This window comes from Sinohyriopsis cumingii, chromosome 6, assembly GCF_028554795.1.
Source record: "Sinohyriopsis cumingii isolate HCF-2022 chromosome 6, ASM2855479v2, whole genome shotgun sequence".
In the NCBI taxonomy this organism is placed as follows: Eukaryota; Metazoa; Mollusca; class Bivalvia; order Unionida; family Unionidae; genus Sinohyriopsis; species Sinohyriopsis cumingii.
Genome location: NC_142966.1, coordinates 6371384 through 6391334, shown reverse-complemented (window position 1 = coordinate 6391334; position 19951 = coordinate 6371384). Strand labels below are relative to the sequence as shown.

Below are 19951 nucleotides of genomic sequence, written 5' to 3'. Positions count from 1 at the left end.
TATATCCATATTGTTTTGATTCCTATAATTGTTAAATTGTCCCTTAATTAAAGGCTTGGTCAAGCATATTCGGTGATTGGGTGTGTTCTCTCAATAATAAATGGAGGATTCCTGCTTCAGTTCTTGGAACTTCCTCCGCTGGCAAGGACCCTATATGGTTCAGCTAGTAGAATCTGGTATGATTAAAGGAAGACTGCACTCTCTTCTGCAGAGGGGTGCAGTAGAGAGGGTGACCAATCTATGGTTTCATACTTGCAGCTTTTCCTGGTTCCCTAAGAAAATGGAAACATTTGTCAAATTATCAAGCTTTCTGTAGATGGGACTCTTCAAAATGGAGACCACAATCCCTATCTTTCATTCTCACAGGAGGTAACTTGAGTGTTGCTGGGACAGGAAGGTATTTTCCAGTTTTGTGCTTTGTTGTTCAGCCTTGTGTATGCACCTGTACTTTGCCAGAGTCAGGGAGTAGTTGCCATCCAGATAAGGTCAGTGTCCTCTACTCTTTCAATTGTCCACAATGGCCAGTTAGAGTCACACAGACAAGATCAGGCTTGTTGTTGGTCTAAAGTGACCAGGCTAGGTCTTTTACTCAATCTAGAGAAATCTGAGCTGTTTCCATCTAAAGATTTCTTACACATAAAGAATGAAAATCTAGTCTGTATCCTGCAGGACAGTGGACAAAAGTCTGGTCCTACTGGAGTCACTGAGAATCTTAACCTCATTATCAGCTCCTGTTTATCCCTTAGAACCTTGAACTCTATTGTGGATCTGGTTCCCCTAGAAAGATTGCACTTACTTCCCCTCCAGATGCTCTTTAGATTTCTCTTGGATTGGATTTCCACCATCATCTGATTTGATTGACAAATTGGAACCAGTCTCACTGCACAAATGCAAATGTCCTATCTGTTCAGAGACACATCTTATTCATGGTGGGGTGCTCATCTGAAACTGGAAGGGCTAATTCATCAGGGTTCATAATCTAACTCAGTACCTACTACCTGCCTTCCGTATTAACAATTTGGAAATCTGGGCAATGTTATTAGCCATTCAGGTGTGCAATGAAGTGTGATGGCCTTCAACAACACATCAATGATAGCATACCACAGGCATCAATAAGATGCACATGCTCCTTCTGTCTGCAAGGAGGTTTGGAATCTCTTGCTGGGCAATCTCAGAGGGATTACTTACTTATTAGTTTGTCCCATTCTGGGAATAAAATATTTTTGGTTGAAGAGTATGTCCAGGGGCAAGATAGTACACTGAGAATGGTGTCTGCACCAGTGTGAAGCACATTCTTTGTTCAGACTTTGGTTCAGACACTTGTTGGACTTCTTTGTGACAAGGCCAACAACAAGCTCCCTTTTACATTTGTCCAGGTCTTTACCAGAGAACCTGGGCAGTGTAAAATTTATGCCTAAAGTGGGATTGTCTGTTTACTTCTGCCTTCCCACCCTTCAGTATGTTCCCAAAAGTTCTTCAGAGAGAAAAGGCCTACACTCCTCAGCTCATTTTGATAGCCCCTCTATGGCGACAACAATGATGGTTCAGCAATTTTCATGACCTGCTAGTAAAACAGTCAAGGACTTTACCCCAAAGGAATGACCTTCTGTCGCAAAACAGGAGTTCCTGTTTTCTTCTATGCAAGAGCCAGCAGATTCTCCACTTGATGCTTGGCTCATCTGAAACTATCTGCCAAAACAAGTTTACAAGCAAAGTTGCAGAGTGCATTATTAAGGCAAGGAGACTCGCAGCATCTAAGGTCGTTGCTGCCAAGAGGAGAATCTTTTGTGATTGGTGCAGTAGGAAAACGTGTCAATCCTGGCTGTCTGTTTATGAATACAGTGGCTGATTTTCTTTTCTTCTGTTATGAAGAAAGACAAAATATGGTTTCTAGGGCTATAGGGCAGCCTTTCCAACACACAAATATTCAGAAGGCTTGGTCATTGGTTCTGATTCTCATATTGCTGACCTGATAGGTGTTTTGAGTTGTCAAAACTGGTTTCTCATTCTCCAGTGCCTAGAAAGAATCTCTTGTATGTCTTGTGGTTTTAACTTAACCTTCCTTTGAACCATTAGTTGAATCTTATGCTGAAGACTGTTTTCATGCTTTCATTAGCAGCCATGAGACAAAGAAAAGATCTTCATGCCATGTCCATATAATGCGGCTGTCTGCAGTTCAGTAGAAGTTAATTCTTCTCTTTATCAACCAGGTTTTTATATATATATACATAAACCACCTTCCATTGCTATCTCCACTACATTTATAGATTCCTAGTCACAGTTATATCAGTGCTTTGGATGATGAAGATAAACTTATATGTTCAGTTAGGGTTTTACATTTCTTTTGGCAGCTTCCAGTGAGAGAAGAAAGGGTAGGAAGCATACCTTTAAAGGGCTTGGGTAATCATAACAGTCAAGAGAGCTCATCAGTCCTTTCTTGAAGGAGACTTTCTATTCATCAAGGTTAAAGTCCATGAGGTTATAGCTGTTGTTACCAATCAAGTTCATTCATTTTTAGAGGATATGATAAAAGCTTCTTCTTTAACTCTATTGTACATGAAGGGGAAGGTATTTTTTAGCCACAGTTCTGGTGGACAAGTGGTTACAGTGTCAGCCTAAGATGCAGGAGGTTGTGGGTTCGAACCCCGGCTGAGTTATACCAAAGACTTACAAAAAAGACAATAGCAGCTGCCTTGCTAGTTGCTCAGCATTGAGGTTAGTGTTAGAACTGGTCAGCCTAGCGTCAGGATACTGTGACTTGGTGGGACATCATGCTTCATGTCTGCGGCATGATGCCCCAGTGCCAGACGTCACAATAGACTGCCACACTGCAGACATCATAGCAATATGACTGGAAGATTGTTAAAGCTATATCAAAAGTCCAACAACACACACACGCATTTATTAGCTTCAAGGGCCAAATGTTGTGGCACAAAAATTGGCCAGAGTAGGTACCATCTTACTGTAGTGGACACTAATACCATAATAGTAATTTTTTTCCCCTTGTTTATCCTATTTTCCTGTCCAGTTTTTGGGATAATTGGTAGCTGAATCCATACTTTGTCAGAACAGGTTTGCATTATTGAGTCTGGTGTTTTACTATGTATGTACATGTTGCCAAGGAGCTCACAACTTAATCATGAATACAAACAGCTCAGCTATTAGGTGCTATTTATTTCAATGTATAAGACATTATCAAAATTCTTGTTGAACTTGTTGACAGTAGAAAAAGCACACAGATTAAAATGTATCATTTTTCTTTGCAGGTACATCGTCCTCATCGGTATATTGTTTTAAAGAAGTTGTAAAAGACATCAAAGGCAATGAGGACGGAGGGAATGAGATAAAGTCTCTTTTGGAACCAAGCAGCCCTGTTTCTATCAAGAAGGAAGAAAAATATTTTAAAAATTTAAAGACACCTGTTGAACATAAGGACTTGTCAGATTATTGTTTTGAGAGCACAGAAAGTTACTTCATGCAGGAACAACAAATCTACAAAGGTCTGCAGGAAGGCCAGATTGAGACCATATTGAGAGCTTCTTATGAAGGGGATAATGATGATAAAGCAGTGAATCAGGCAGGGAGAGACATGTCAAATTCATGTCAGTTACTCAGTAAAAGAAGACCTGGTGATGGTATAGAGGCAGGTACAAGGATAGATTCGGTCATGAAGACAGACATGACTGTTGATCGATTGGGTCTGGATAATCTCAAAGGCACCCATCCTCAAAATATGTCAGATTTCAAAGATTTAGTTGTTGAAGACAATGATACCAATGGCTCCAAGATCCAGGTGTTAAGAAAGATGCATGAAAAAGAACCAACTGGAGGACAAAAGAAAAGTCCAGTGATAGCTGAAGGTAAGGTTAACTAATGTTCTGGACTTGAAATTTAGGACAAAATGTGAAATGCTGTGTAATGAAGTATGTATTGAAAGTTGTTTAACTATATCAGCTTGGACCTATGGGAAAAGAGAAAGATGTGTGTAGTGTGCATTCATGTGGCAGATATTTTCTCAAGTTTTGAGTTTACTCTATCTTCTTTAAATTACAAGAATAAAATACAAGTCAAACTGGACTGTTGATAAAGTGCCATGTTCTTGTAAATACTAAACCTTTTTAATTTTCTTAGGACAGTGATCAAACATGACAGATGACTTTGACTTCCTTAGAGTGTTGTAAGTTTTGAGAATTTATGTGACCCAGGACATACATAAAATACTCCACATGAATAGCAGGAAATTATTCTCTGTTACCTTTGAATCAAAACCTCCTTGAAAGATAATAAGAAGTCTTGTGACTCTTAGCATTCAAAGGCAAGTAACTCCTATAGATTAACTCCCATTTATCCCACTAGGTGGCCACTGCGCTTCCTTGTTTTTCTTTTCCCATTCATTGTAAATCCACTGCAAGTAGTCCAGATGTATTGAAATTGTGGATTATAACCACACGACATACCATGCCTGCAAAAAAGTGTTCATCCACCCACCCATGTAGTGTGTGTGCAGTGTGAGTAGAAGACATTTAGTCCATTGACTTAATGATCCGTGGTAAAGAGCTGCACTCAAAACCTTCTGACAATGAAGTATTAGGCATTCAAGTGAATTCTCATTTGTTGTCCGGTTGTTTTGGAGACATCACGATGTTGCCATCCCCAATGGAAATGCCTAAAACAGTGTTTACAATGTCAATCATTTCAGATTCTTTTGAAGCCATGCATATCAATTCTTCTCAAATTGTTATGAAATCAGGCATGATACACTTCCTATGGCCCTGTTGCCAGTGAGTAACTTGAACAAAACAGCACCATTTTAACCCACTTAAGCAACCGACTGTGTTTCTGTTCATGAGACTACTGAAGGTAAATGATTTTGACATTGAAGCTGACCAGGTGGGATTATGTTCTGACTTTGCTGGCATGACTGATCAACAAGTTATGTTTCATTCACTATACTCCATACTGTTGCCAACCAATCAGTCTGGACCATCAGATTAACGTTTCAGCTGCCATGAATCTGTCCTCTAGGAGACTGCTCCAGGGGCCTTGTGGTTAGAGCATCTGCCTCATATGCGGGAGGTTGAGAGTTTATATCCCGACCGAGTCATACCAAAGACTTTTAAAAAAATGGTACTAACAGCTGCCTCACTAGGTGCTCATTATTAAGAGGTTAGTGTTAGGACTGGTCGGCTTGGTGTCAGGATAATGTAACTGGGTGGGACATGATACTACATGTCTGCAGCATGATGCTCCAGTACTAGACATCATTGTGAACTGCCACACTGCAGACTTTGTAGTGATATGACTGAAAAATTGTTAAAGCTACATTAAAAATCCAAATCACACACACACATCCTCAATGACTGGTGAGCAGCATGTCCCCTGACATTTCCTTCAGCATTGGCATCTTATGCTCAGCAATTGCATCCTATGCTCAGCAGACTGCCCTGGATTGTCATCTAGCTGGACCAACTATATTCATGATACTGGTATGTGGCAAACTGCCGTTAGAAATGAAGCTTTCCAACCAAATGAACCATCCATGCCAGACCAGCATTTTCATCCAGACTATGCACCATGTTGGACATGATTTTCTAGCATATCTATGGTGATGATTCTGCATCATCATTGTGATATGGAATATTATACCCCTTCCACTGAGTGTACAGCAAGAGGAATACCTCCTGGTTGGCAAGTGAGGGGGGCAAGATAGCTGTACATTTTGATCCAACAATGGAAAGAAAATGAAGTAATAGAAGAGATATACAGGAGATACTACATACAAGGTCAGGGACTCAGTGGGCATTGATAATGATTACAGTGTTGATAATGACAAACGTCAGTTCTTAAGAATTTTACCACCATTATCAAAGAATGCAAAAATTACTGGGCATCTATCTGATAAAATTAAAAACCCTGATAATTCTAAGACTTTTATTTTGGTGCAACAGTTACCTGCAACTTTCCCATCATACTGATATAAATCACATTCTTATTTATCATAATTTAGACAATAATATTACTTCTGTAAATGTATCTGCCTGATTCCATTATAAAGCCAACAGACAAGTGCATAATGCCATTTCTTAAGTTGGTCAGGAGCATGGTGTTGACTTCCTTCCCATTCTCCCAGGCATTTCTTGTGATCTTTAACCTAGACAAGAAGCCCAGAAGTGATCATGCATGGAATTCAGCATGCCTTATTACCAAGTCAGTAGGACTGCTCACATCACAATGGTAAATGCCGTAATACCCTCTTGTTACCTTAACCTCATTAGAAGAGACACATTCCTGTCTTTTCTTTTAAACCCCACATATGGTGACCCTGAGCTTCCTCCCTTTTGTTCCCCTTTTCTGTTTGGGTGTTAACTTGAGAAGGTGAGAAAATAGCACCTTCTTCAATTCATATAGGCCCATATCTCTGGATGACATTGTCTGAAGATGTATCAGAGTCATCTCTTCGTATAGGCTCATATCTCTAGATGACCTTGTCTGAAGATGTATCATTAAATCCATGCAAAAGGCAAATTTGTAGTTGTTGTTCTTTACCTTTGCTTGATTCAACATTAAAAATATCAGAAGCAGACAACGTATTTTCCTTCTGTGTACATACATTTGTGATCACTGAAAATGGACTTGTCCAGGAACTGGAAAAGACTGGCAAGCAGGGTTGCCTTTCACACTAAAAGCTTTCATTTGGAATAAAATGTGCAGATGATAATGGTGATAGGCCCCCCCGCCCCAAGCATAATCAGGTTTTAATTATAAATCAATAAATGAACAAAGTTCTGTGCATCTCTCATCTCATTTGTGCTTTTTGTTTTTTAAATCGGTAGGGGGTAAAAAATAGACGGGGAGGGTACCATGAGGATAAACAACAAACTGCACATCTTCATCTCTCCACTCCAAGATCTACAGGTATAGACCACTGACACCCTTCCAGTCATCATGGATGGAATATTGGCCTTCCATCTGATGGCTCTAATACAGAAACTTATCCAGAAAATGAGGGCAGGACTTGCAAAATAGTTCTGATTGCCCTTTCTCAGTACAACAGATCTTGGATCACTGATCAATTTGTGGACAATCATAGCATCCCCGATGGTGTTCCTCCTCCATGCCTGGCCCATGTAAGGGATGCCCTTTGCAAAACAGTTATGCACTTTGATGTGAAGATCATGACACTAAGATATGCTGTTTCATAATCAGAGACATATTTAGACATTATGGAAACAATGATAATGGCCTCAACAAAGACCTTTAAAACTTGTAAAATTTCAAAATATCCAAGCCATGCTTGCTCACCTTATTCCCAGAATGAAACCTCTCCTGGGTCTTGACTTGGCTCAACTCATAAGTTCAAGTTATCCACCTTGCTGAAGCAGTTATCATGCAAGACTTTCTTCCTGATTGCACTAGCTTCAGCATGCTGGAACTAAAAGCGCTTTCCATGGATCTCAGCTATGTGCAATTCTGTTTTGACGACTCATCATAAGGTTTCATTTCTAAAATTTGGTTACTATTGATATGCAACCAACAGATAACTGTCCGTTCCTTTGATTGATCCATTGGCAGAAGAGACGGTCTTTCAAGACAGGTTTTAGTTAATACATGAGCAAATTCTGAAAGACAATGGTAACACTTGAATTTTGAATATATATGAAATAAATATATCAAGGTATATTCTATGGCTGACTCTTGCAAGGGTGGGGCAGGAAATTCTCAAATTCATTTAAAAAAGGTAAAAATTTTAAAATTATCTTAGCAAAAGAGAATTTTTATGAAACAATATGTGACTTGTGCACATTTGATTGATTTTTTCTGTGCAGTGTTCTGTAGAAATAAGCTTGGTTATTGGTTGATTTTTCTGTGCAGTGTTTTGTAGAAATAAGCTTGGTTATTGGTTGATTTTTCTGTGCAGTGTTTTTTAGAAATAAAGCTTGAATACCAGTTACATTGAGTATTCTCTGAATATTTGTCATGTTCTGCATTATTTTCTACTGAAAATTATACCTTCACCTGCATTTAGATATTTCCTCATGACTATTTTATTTTTCCCCTTCAGGTGGCAGTGACCCAAAAGTGAAGGTGGCTTACTTATCAGAAGAACAAGGACGAGAACGGCTGATGGTCCGAGAGTATGAAGTTAACAGCTTTTCAGTCCCTCTTGGTAGGTGGTTTGATAGTTTCTGTTGGTGATATAGCATTTGTCTCTACCAGGCCAATGATATAACTGTGAAAACTGTGTTCCTTCAACAGTAACAGCTAATTTATAAGGGGCTCCGATTGGCGTGTGTGGTCTAAATATCTGCCATCTCACGTCTGTCTGTGCGTGTTTGAATCTCAGGCGTGGCAATTGTGGGAATGTGAGAAGCATGCCAGTAGCTTCTCTAGATTTGGTGGTTCTTTGGAGGGTTTTCCTCCATCAAATATACTGGCCACAATGTATTGCCTATCATGTGCTGAAAAATTGTATTAAAACTGCAACAACTTCCAGCTGTTTTTATATCTAATCACAGCAACTGCCCTAATCGTTCCCTTTTCATCAAGGAACAGTATTTGCATTGTAGCAGATTATTTCCATCCTGATTACACTATAAAACAATATGTTCCTAGGTAGTGGTCATTTAACAGTACATACATGCAGACTCTTAAGTTATTTTTGACATCAGCACGTATCACATGTGATCAGTTGTAGTCATTCAGATTCAAGCTTCCTCTGAAATTTGCTGTACTCATCTTGTTAGATGGTGTCACATAGAGTTTTATTTTTACAAAAGCAGCCACTGCTATTCTTCAACTGAAATGATGGTAAGACTTTGACAGTAAGTTTTAATAATATATTTATGGTATCACTATAGTAACACCTTTCCTTTATTCCACTGTGGTCAAAGATTTTTAATCCCAGTGCCAGAAATTTAAGTGATCATCCAGCCAAAGTTAGTGGGTTTTTGCAGGTCCTTGGGTTGCTTGTCATGATGGGTATCATGCTGTATCATGATAATTGCTTTTGATACGGATTGCCTATACATGTGGGTCCCTGTTGGCAAACAAGCCTTCCTTGTATAAATCTATTGTAAGATATGCTAAATTTTCATAAATCCTTTGTAGGATGTACTAAATTCTGAGAAAGAACATAAATGTCATGATTCCCTTCCCATTCTTTAAAATGTTCTATAAACAATAGTCAGATACACCAAAATGATTTTAAACATTAATTGTGGTATTCTGCCTGAAGTGATGTACCTGTCATTTGACAACAGGTGGAGTAAGTGTCTCTGTTTAAGACACCAACAGCTTAAGTATCTTGTTCTCTTCTTTGGGTGTACTTTTATTAGCAACAGTTTGTACACATGTTTTAAGATGACTTGTTGTTTAAATAAGTTGAAGGACAAAGACATTTGTATTTTTTTCATCATTGGACAGTTTATGGCACTTCGGTTTGTTGTATTATATGATCATCTTTTTTGATAGTTTGAATCTGTCTTAATGATATACTTTAACCAAAGTAAATATTGCATTACATAAAATATATCAAGCCACCTCTTGTTTCCTCATCTTTGAAGACTGCTGTTTGCAAACCTCTGACTTTTTAGGGTATTTAATATTCTGTAAAACTGGTAAGTCTACTCTTAACCTGAATATCTCTAAAGTTGTTAGTATTTATGTTTTCGCATGGTAGTGAATTTTACTATGCAGCCCTTGCATGCATTGGAATCAGGACTGTAACCTAGGACCTAAGATATGCAAAGCAGATAATAATAATAATAATAATAATAATAACAAAAATGAAAATAATGGCCTTACTTAAAGAGGGTAACACAATTAGCTAAGAACTAATCTACCTTGAGGCCCTCATACAAAGGAATTTATTTATTTTAGCTGCATCTCTGAAGCCACTGGATATATTGGGTTTGGAAGAAGGAAATAAAGTGGGCATTTCTAATCTCAACTGGAATACTATTCCAGAGCAGAGTTCCAGAGTATTGGAAACTTTTTTTAAATAACTCCTTATTTGGTTTGGGAATTTTATACTGTTTGGTAGACATAGATTGCAGGTGGGGAATATTACCAGGTAACCTATACTGGAATAGTGATTGTAAATATTCAGGAGCACTATTATGGGATATCCTGTATATTAATTTGGCTTTTCTCAAACAGATTTGGTCTTTAATAGGTAATATTTTTAACTTTCCAGCTAAATTTTCCTTGCTTTCTTTCTGGATTGATATTAATCTTAATGCTCTTTTTTGAAGATGTGCCAGCTTTGCTATGTTTTTATCATTTGAATTACCCCATACTGTATTACAGTAGCCTAAATAGGATTGTATGTAACTGTTATAAAATAGTTTTCTGTGCCTTTCAGGGAGAAAATGTCTTATCCTACTGAGAAGCCATAAACTTGAATTGACTTTTTTACTGATATGTTTGATATGTTCAGTCCATGATAGGTTATTATCTACCAGAACACCAAGTAGTCCATCATGAGAGACTATTTGCAAATTTGTATCCTTCCATGTCAGACATAGTTCATCACTATCAAGATTTGTCCTTTTTTGCCATGTTGAGATAAGTAATATTTTAGTTTACCAGTATTTACCACCATGCCATTGCATGTACACCAGTTGTCCAGTTTGTTTAGGACATTCTGTAAAGAAATTTCAAGTTCATGCTTTGTGTTTTTGATGTCTGACAATGTTGTGTCATCTGCATAGAGATCTGTAGATGATATTGAGTCTCTTAGTAAAAGTGGTAGGTCATTAATAAATAAAATAGTAATCGACCTAGAATTGAGCATTGTGATACTCCATATCTAATTGTTCCAGCTTCAGACAGAACATTATTTATGTAAACATGTTGTGTTCTCTCACTAAAGTAAAAAGTAAACCATCTAATTGTTCTTTCATCACATTGGTAGATTTTCAGTTTTTTCAAAAGGATTTCATGATCCACCATGTCAAAAGCTTTCCTGAAATCTACAAATACAGATCCCATTATTATACCTTGGTCTATTGCTTGAAGCCACTTATCAGTTAGAGAGATAAAGGCAGTCTCACAGGAATGTTTCTGTCTAAAGCCTAATTGATTAGGGTGTAACATCAAGTGTTTGGTTAAATATGACATGAATGAGTCATGGACATGTTTTTCAATCAGTATTGACAAGTTTGGTAGTATTGAGATTGGTCGGTAGTTATCAGCATCATCCTTAGAACCAGATTTGTGAATAGGGGTTACTTTTGCAGTTTTCCATATTTTGGGGACAGATGAAGTTGCAATACTTGAATTAATTATGAATGTTATGCTGTCTACAATAGCAGAGGCTAAAGATTTAATGAGTCATGGACCAGTCTTTTCAAGTCCTGTTGCTTTGTTGGTATCACTGGTGGGATAGAGAAACATACTTCCTTAGAGATTTTGCTGCTGCAGAACTTTTTCAGTTCATTAAAGTTGTTTTCTATCACTGATTCTTTCAACTTTGTAGTAAGGTTGGTGAAAAAAATCATTGAAAAAATTTGCAATGTCCGTGTCATCAGTGACTATGGTGTCATTTACCAGAAGTGAGTGAATTTTATTTGTCTGATCTTTGTGTGTTCCTCCAGTGAGTTCATTGAAGACTTTCCAGATGGAGTCTGTGTTGCTCTTTTTGTTTTCAAGCAATGATTGAAAATAAGTTGGTTTGTCTTAGCTTTTTTAATCATACTTGTTATTTTATTTCTCAATACTTTATATTGTGCATGGTTTCCCATGGCCTTGAATTGGTCTTGTGTTTTCATAGCATCTAGGATTTCAGTAGTAAGCCAATTAGGGTGAATTTCAGTCTTTACTCGATGTACTTTCAGTGGTGCAGGCTTAGAGACTACATCCATGAATAAGTCAGTCCACACCCTCAGAGCTTCATCTGTGTCATCCAAATTTTGGATCATATTCCATGGAACTTTATATAGGTCATTGAGAAATTGTTCTTCATTAAGATTTTTTAACGATCTGTAAGTGATCGTTTTGTGTGTATTTTTCTTATTTTTCTAGCATTTAACCTTTTTCGTCAAAAAAGTAGGATAGTGGTCACTAAGACCAACATTCGGTACATTAACACAAGCCACATTGTCTGGTAGTTTGGTATAAATGTGATCGATAAGAGTACTTGATTTTTCTGTTACCCTTGTAGGCTCATTTACCAGCTGGTCTAGGCCTAATGATTCAATAAATTCCATTCATTTGTTCCTTATTTGAGTATTGAGAAGGTCCTTATTTATATTACTGAGTATGTATGTTTCTTTCTCCTGTGCTAGAACATTTTCCATTTGTTTCAAAAAGTTATCATCCCAAATTGCTTTGGAGGAAGGTGGCCTATAAATGAAACCAACTAGGAATGATTTTGCATTATTTTGAAAATTTCCACCCAGTTACTCTCAATTTCATGTGACTCCAATTCAAGTCGCCTTTCTGCATTTACATCTTCCCTAATGTATACAACAAGACCCCCCTTTGCTGTCTCTCTGTCCCTATGTAATGGTTTATTGTAGCCTTGACAGTGAAATAGATCATCATTGTGGTTAGCATTTAATTTGGTTTCAGTGAGTCCTAAAACATGTATATTATTTTCCTTGGAAGACAACATTAACTTAATCTGGTATATTTTCCCACCATACCTTGTACATTTAAGTGACCTATGTTAAAACCTTTTGTATTTAGTTTCATATCAATTATATGTATGTCGTCATGCAATGGGGTACTCACTGAGATTGTCTCCATAATACTTTTATCATTCTGACATCCTATTTCTATTTTTAAATGTTCATATGTATTAGCATCTTCAAAGTCACATACAAACCCTGAAAATCTGTTACCTTTTGCATACACAATAGTGTCCATTGAATAGTTAGAGACAAGAGTCTTAGTAGGTACATTTAGATTTGTTGTAAATGAAGCATTGACATTCTCCTCTTTGCCAGCTTCCTAGTATGTACAGTACAGTGATTGACAAAGCCTTTGTTTGTGTCCAGATTTATGGCATCTGAAGCACTCAATCTGTTTGCCATGATGACATACCCATGTCATGTGCCCAGTTTCTCCACAGTAGAGACAGTACTCTTCATTATTGTGCCTGAAAATGGGGGCATACATGTTAATATTTCTTAGTAGTTGAGAGGTTCTTTTTCTGCTTAAGTGAATTTTGTCTCTGTGGTAGAGACTTAGGCTGACATCCTGGTTCTGAAGAAAGAAAGATGTGTATTGTGGAATGTACTGTAGGTTGAAGTCTTCACATAGGTCAATTATCAGATCATTGATTTCTTTGGCCTTGGTGTCCACACGAGGAGGTAGTCCTGATATCATTGTTTTACATGTATTTGGGCTGCAATACCTAGCAGCATACAGTAAACTTTCAAAATCTGTTCTGATTTGATTTAGTGACCTTCCCTCACCGGCATCATTTCCACCTACTAAAATAATAATTTGTTTGTATTTGGTTAGGTCACTGTTCATTATTCTGTCCGTGATGTTGTCGATTTTGCACCTCTTAGAGTCTGTACATCTGTTTTAAAAAGTCTCTTTGGTATTATACTTTTCAATATTGAGGAGCCAATTATTAGAGTCCTATCTTTTCTGGCTTGTGATGTCGTGTGTTGGACTCTGGATTGTATTTTAGACACATATCTTGGAGGAAGGGGTGCTGAAATTGGTGTTTCAGTTGCGTGAACTACTCCAGCTGATGTTGACACATTTATCTGAGCACTGGGAAATGCAGTTGTTGGTGCAGGCAACAGACTTGTCTGAGCTGAGGGCCACGGTGTACACTTATTGCTGTTGCAGGTGTGACACATGGCTGAGAGGGGGTTACTGTTGTTTGCAAAGCAAGATTACTTTGGGTATCAGTTTTTATTTGCATGGTCCTTTTACATTTTCTCTTGGCTGGTATTGGGATTGTCTGTGTGTGAGCATCTGCCACTGTTGATATTTGGGAGTCTGTCTGAATTGCTGTTTCACATGAGGCTACTTGTTTATTAATCCTTCCACGTGCTGACTTAATAGCATGTAACTGTAGTTTTGATTCTTCAATTTGGGCCTCCAAGTTCCAAATTGTTTTTTGATGTACACACATGGAGAAATCATTAAGGTTTAAGCTATAAGTGCTGTGGTCATGATTTATGGAGCATGTAACTGCCTGACACTCTGGAGGGGTGTTAATTTTATTGCCTGAGTCATTTAGGTCAAAGACTTTAGGAGTTGTTTCATGTTTGGTACTACATCTAGTTACTGGTGTAGATGTCAGCATGGTTCTATCTGTGTGCTGTAAGACCTATGTTAGTACGGTTAATGCACATGCAGGTTTATCAGCTCCTAGTCTGATCAAGTTTTATCATATCCACACTTTTGCAGGTATGTTAGTAATGTCTGTCAGTATGTCCATCACTGACTTTCTTGTTACCTGGACTCCATCAACACTGATTGATGTAGAGTGATCATATTGGTATGATGTTTTTGGAGGAGGAGTTAATGATAAAGGTTTCAAGATGCAAGCCCCAGAGGATGAGGGGCTGGATGTCAAAGCTCACATTTACATTTCGTAATATAGACTTGCCATTGTAACCTGAACTCAGTTTACATTGATAAAGGTAAAAGAGTCATATTTAGCGTGATGGTTTAGGAGGATGTGCAGGTTTCAGATCCTGGATGCAAGCAGGGTTTGGGTTGGTGTGGTAGAGGGAAGGAAAAGAAGAGTGCAGATACTTTTCTCAATTTGTCCAGTTTGAATTCTCCATACTGAATATCATGCAGTTCTGTGATATACTACAACAGTTTTATGAATTATTCCTAATTAAATATTTTTTCTCTTTCTTTTCAGGGAGAAGATTCTTTATCATACCAAAGTGTCAAGGGACTATTGAGAGATTAAATGTGTGCAAGGATGTGGGACATTACAGGGGATTGCAATATGGCAGCTACCAATTCTTGCACATGGTGGAATCTGCAAGGGCAGAGGACCATGGCTTATACAGATGGGAGATCTTTGTAGTAGGATTTAGTGCACCTAAATATTGGGGAAGATTGTACATAGACGTTGTTTTAGGTAAAAATGTTACATTCTCTGCAGTTATGCTGATATATTGACATCTCATATCTTGTAGTCAGTGATCTTATGGGTTAAAATTATATTTTGGGAAGATCCAAGTGATGAAGGGTGTGTGTCAGGACTATATCATATAAGAGATGATATCCATATTTGGTATGATAGAGGACAATATTGGTTTAGCATTCTGGCTGCAGTGTCCTTGGGAGAGGGAGGTGAAACAGTGTAATGGGGTGTGTGTGTATGTTGGGGAGCAGAAGTCATTTTCTCTGGTAATATAAACCTTTTATAAGTAATCTGGAATCCATCTTCACTAATTTATGAGGATGAGTGTATTTGGTATAGTGTTTCACTTTGCTGAGTAGATAACAATAAAGTTTTCAAATCAATGATGCTTGCTAATGGTGAGGGGGTAATGGGGAGGAGAGGTCAGAGGTCACAATGGGTAATATTGATACATCATGTAATCTGAAGTCCACTGTGGAAAAGTGATCATTAGTTAAGATGTTTACTTGGGTGAATAGCTAACAACAAAGGTTTCAGATCCTGAATGCAGTCCTAGAGTTGGGGTTGGTAAATGAATGTGGGGACACAGGGCACCAAAAATATTAAAGAGTCTGGATATTTGTGATGTCTTCCATATTTGGACTATGTTGCATTAAGTAACACATATTTGAATTGGCACAGTCAGAGCATCAGCTTTCTTATAATATGACACAGGTGTACCTCCCTGGAAATTAGTGTTTGCTATGTTTATGGTCATCATCCCCTTACAAATGATTTTTCAGCAGGTTTTACTTATTTACAGTATCCTTATTTTAGGTTTCATAATTCATTTGAATAACTAGTCATTACTAATGTAAGTGATAATAATGCATACTTTTTGATGTGTTGGAATTCTTGGAAGGGAGGGTACTTTTAAAAGAATATGAATCATGGGGCTCAAATTTTTTCTGCATGCTTCAGCAAAATTAAAACACAGTAAGCCATATATTATCCCTGAAATATTTCCATGGCATTATCCAATGACACAGCAAGCAACATATTTTATCTTTGAAAAATTTCTATGACCAAAGACAAAACCATTGTAAAATACAATTATATGTTTGAGTGGAATATGTCACAGATAAAATGACAACTTACATTTTGTCCATCTTCATGTCATAAAATCCATATAAATCGATAAAGCTTTACCTTTTAAATTGATTTATATGATAAATCCATAAATTCTGTTATATGGCACCAAAAAGTATAAAAATTAGACCAGAATAATCCAATTCACAATATCAGATATGTTAATTCCATGTGTTACAAATAAACAATGAAAGTTCGGTCCACATTTTTGTCATTCACAATATCCTATAAATGTCAGTGTCTAATGAAAGCTCAAGAATTCATCATTGTCTGAGTCACCAAAGAAAGTTCTTAAATCCTCCCATCATTTAGTAATTAAATCCATGGAGACTGAGCTTGGGCTCGGTAAGTGACACTTTGATCATACAGTCTGTGAAATCTATCAAACGATGCAACTGAACTCATGTGGCTTGACCAGAGTATTCTTATGTGGGGAAAAAAACAGAGTGAGTGTTGCCTGTACCAGATAAGGGATCATGGTCAAGCATGAGCAGGAAGTTGTAGAACTCGGCGTGTCACTGAACAAGTATTGTATTTACAGCTTGATCAAAAGGATTGTCAGCTTGAAAACAAAACGAGTGCTGCCTTTGCAAGCCAAGGGCTTATTGGTCAATGTGCACTAGCAGATAATTTGGGGAAGTATTGCTTGGTAACTAAATATGATGTTTGGAAAGGAAAATGCAAATTAAATCAAAATGTATTATTGCATCAAACACAAACTGTGTTAATACAGCAGAACACAGAATATAATACAAATACAGGTTGTTTGGACTTGCAGGAAAATGGAGGCAATATACTTTCAAGTAAACACACATGGTAAAGAACATTGACCCTTCACTTTTAGGCAGGTAATATTTAATTTAGTGGTAATATTTTTCAATTTATTTAAATCCAGATAACTGCTAATCCAAGTATTGTGTAATGAATACCATGACCAAATGGATAAACATGGTGCATACCATATATACATTGCTAAATGGAAACAATGAAATGAAAATGTAAAAATATTTGAATTGACAGCATTTATACATACCGCAAACATCTAGAGTTGCTAAAATTACCCCTAAATTGATACATGTTTGTATGTTGTGCTTTTAAGATGACCCCTACTTTTCAGAAATTGAATTTTCATTTTAAAAAATGTCAACTTGAAAGCATCTATATATGGTGTATGACAAGATGCAAGGTTGAAATGCAAAAGCTATAAAAGTAAATATATATATATGTACACCATGTAAGCTTAAAAAAAGTACCTACTGCTTTAACTGCTAGAATAAAAATAAATGTTGACACAAAAAAGCCAGATTCTCTGAATCATGAAACTGATGCCATTTTACATTATATCCACAGTATTGCAGAAGTGTTGTACCCTAGAAATTGTTTATTCATATTTTGGATCTTAGTATATCAGTAATTAGAATAACGTTTCAGATATGTAAACTGTATATTTTTATTTTAAAATTGTGATGAAAATGTCAGCCATTATTATTTGTATTCATCAATGATTTTTTTTATTGTTGTTGAAATTGTCAACTGAATAATTTCTCATGTCTTTTAGAATAATAATAATAATAACAACAACAACAACTAATATTAAATTAGTTGTTGTTGCTTCTAAATCATGATTTTAAAAATAAATGTAGCACCACTTCTATTCAGGCTGCATTATTGTGGTATGGTTGCCATATAATTAAAAAAAGGGATTAAAAAAATCTTTACTTACATACCATTTGTATGATTAAGAGAATTTTATCAATGAAGTTTCTTCTCCATTTATTTTAATTGTACCCGTTATGTATCTTGCACAGTGTATATATACTAACTGTTTTACCTGCATGAGTATCTGCATCACAGCTATGCACCTTACGATGTACATTAGGCTGTTTGGTCTGCTAAAAATAGCATCTCTTTAACATAGCACTCACCTTTGACAACTTTGTTTTCCAAATTACACAAGTTTATGCTGATGGAACAATGTATGGTTTGAGAAGGAATTAAATAATCCCTATCTGGATTACTGCTCCAGTGGCCTAGTGGTTAGAGCATTAAGAAATTTATTTTTAGTTAGCAACCTAAAGCCATTATGGTGCTGACATGCCATTATAGTTTAATACAAATATACAATACTCTTTTATCTATCTTTAGTAACTAAAACATTGTTCAGCCTAGGGTAAAAGCCAGGATAACTTGATTAAGTGGTTGCAGTAATTTCGGACATCATGAGGACAGTCATAAGTGCAAGCAGATATATAGTTTTTATTCTTCTTCTTCTTCTTATTATTATTATTATAATCACCATTAGAGTATAAAAGCCTGTAAATAACAATATTGTATTACACAATGTAATGCATCTTTTCAAAATTATTGTTGATCAAAGGAAGTGTGTTACATTGTCATGGCATCACACTTATTTCCAGATTTCTAGCAGTTTTCATGGATTTGACTGCAAACCATGTCATGCGTATTCTCAAATAACCTATTTGTGTCACAGTAAGCTTGTCCATGGTGAGAAATGATGTTTATTTTTTCTCTTGCATACATTTCAGATCAGCTTGGTTGTGTATCCCTCCCTCCACTGGACAGTAATCTTCTTAGTAGTCCCTGTAAGTACCCTTTACTACACATCAGTCTTCTTAGTAGTCCATGTAAGTACCCTTTACTGCACCATAGTCTTCTTGGTAGTCCCTGTAAGTACCCTTTACTACACATCAGTCTTCTTAGTAGTCCCTGTAAGTACCCTTTACTACACATCAGTCTTCTTAGTAGTCCATGTAAGTACACTTTACTACACAGCAGTCTTCTTAGCAGTCCCTGTAAGTACCCTTTACTATGCATCAGTCTTCTTAGTAGTCTCTGTAAGTACACTTTACTACACATCAGTCTTCTTAGTAGTCCCTGTAAGTACCCTTTACTACACATCAGTCTTCTTAGTAGTCCATGTAAATCCACTTTACTACACAGCAGTCTTCTTAGTAGTCCATGTAAGTACCCTTTACTACACAGCAATCTTGTTAGTAGTCCATGTAAGTACACTTTACTACACAGCAGTCTTCTTAGTAGTCCATGTAAGTACCCTTTACTGCACCATAGTCTTCTTGGTCGTCCCTCTAAGTACCCTTTACTACACATCAGTCTTCTTAGTAGTCCATGTAAGTACCCTTTACTGCACCGTAGTCTTCTGGGTAGTCCCTCTAAGTACCCTTTACTACATGGTAGTCTTCTTAGTAGTCCCTCTAAGCACCCTCTACTACACAGTCGTCTTCTTGGTAGTTCCAGTTGTAAGTACCCTCTACTTTGTAATCTGTGTAAGTGCGCTTTACTAGACAGTAGTCATCTTATAATCCCTGTAAGTACCCTTTACTAAACAGTAGTCTTCTTAGTAGTCCTTCTAAATACCCTTTACTAGACAGTAGTCTTCTTAGTAGTCCCTGTAAGTACCCTTTACTTGACAGTAGTCTTCTTAGTAGTCCCTGTAAGTACCATTTACTAGACAGTAGTCTTCTTAGTAGTCCCTGTAAATACCCTTTACTAGACAGTAATCTTCTTAGTAGTCCCTGTAAGTACCCTTTACTAGACAGTAGTCTTCTTAGTAGTCCCTGTAAATACCCTTTACTAGACAGTAGTCTTCTTAGTAGTCCCTGTAAATACCCTTTACTAGACAGTAGTCTTCTTAGTAGTCCCTGTAAGTACCCTTTACTAGACAGTAGTCTTCTTAGTAGTCCCTGTAAGTACCCTTTACTAGACAGTAGT

At 37.0% G+C, this 19951-nt stretch overlaps 1 protein-coding gene across 6 annotated transcripts in view; it reads left to right on the top strand.

Annotated features, from left to right (window-relative positions):
- Window positions 1-19951, top strand: part of LOC149796317 (uncharacterized) — a 145575-nt gene that overhangs the window by 106385 nt on the left and 19239 nt on the right. For all 6 annotated transcript variants that reach the window (XM_089960970.1, XM_089960968.1, XM_089960969.1 and 3 more), the window contains 4 exons: window positions 3267-3860; window positions 8063-8167; window positions 14843-15067; window positions 18748-18804. In XM_089960970.1, the coding sequence (XP_089817096.1) occupies window positions 3267-3860; window positions 8063-8167; window positions 14843-15067; window positions 18748-18804 (981 nt within the window). The remainder of the gene's footprint in view (window positions 1-3266; window positions 3861-8062; window positions 8168-14842; window positions 15068-18747; window positions 18805-19951) is intronic.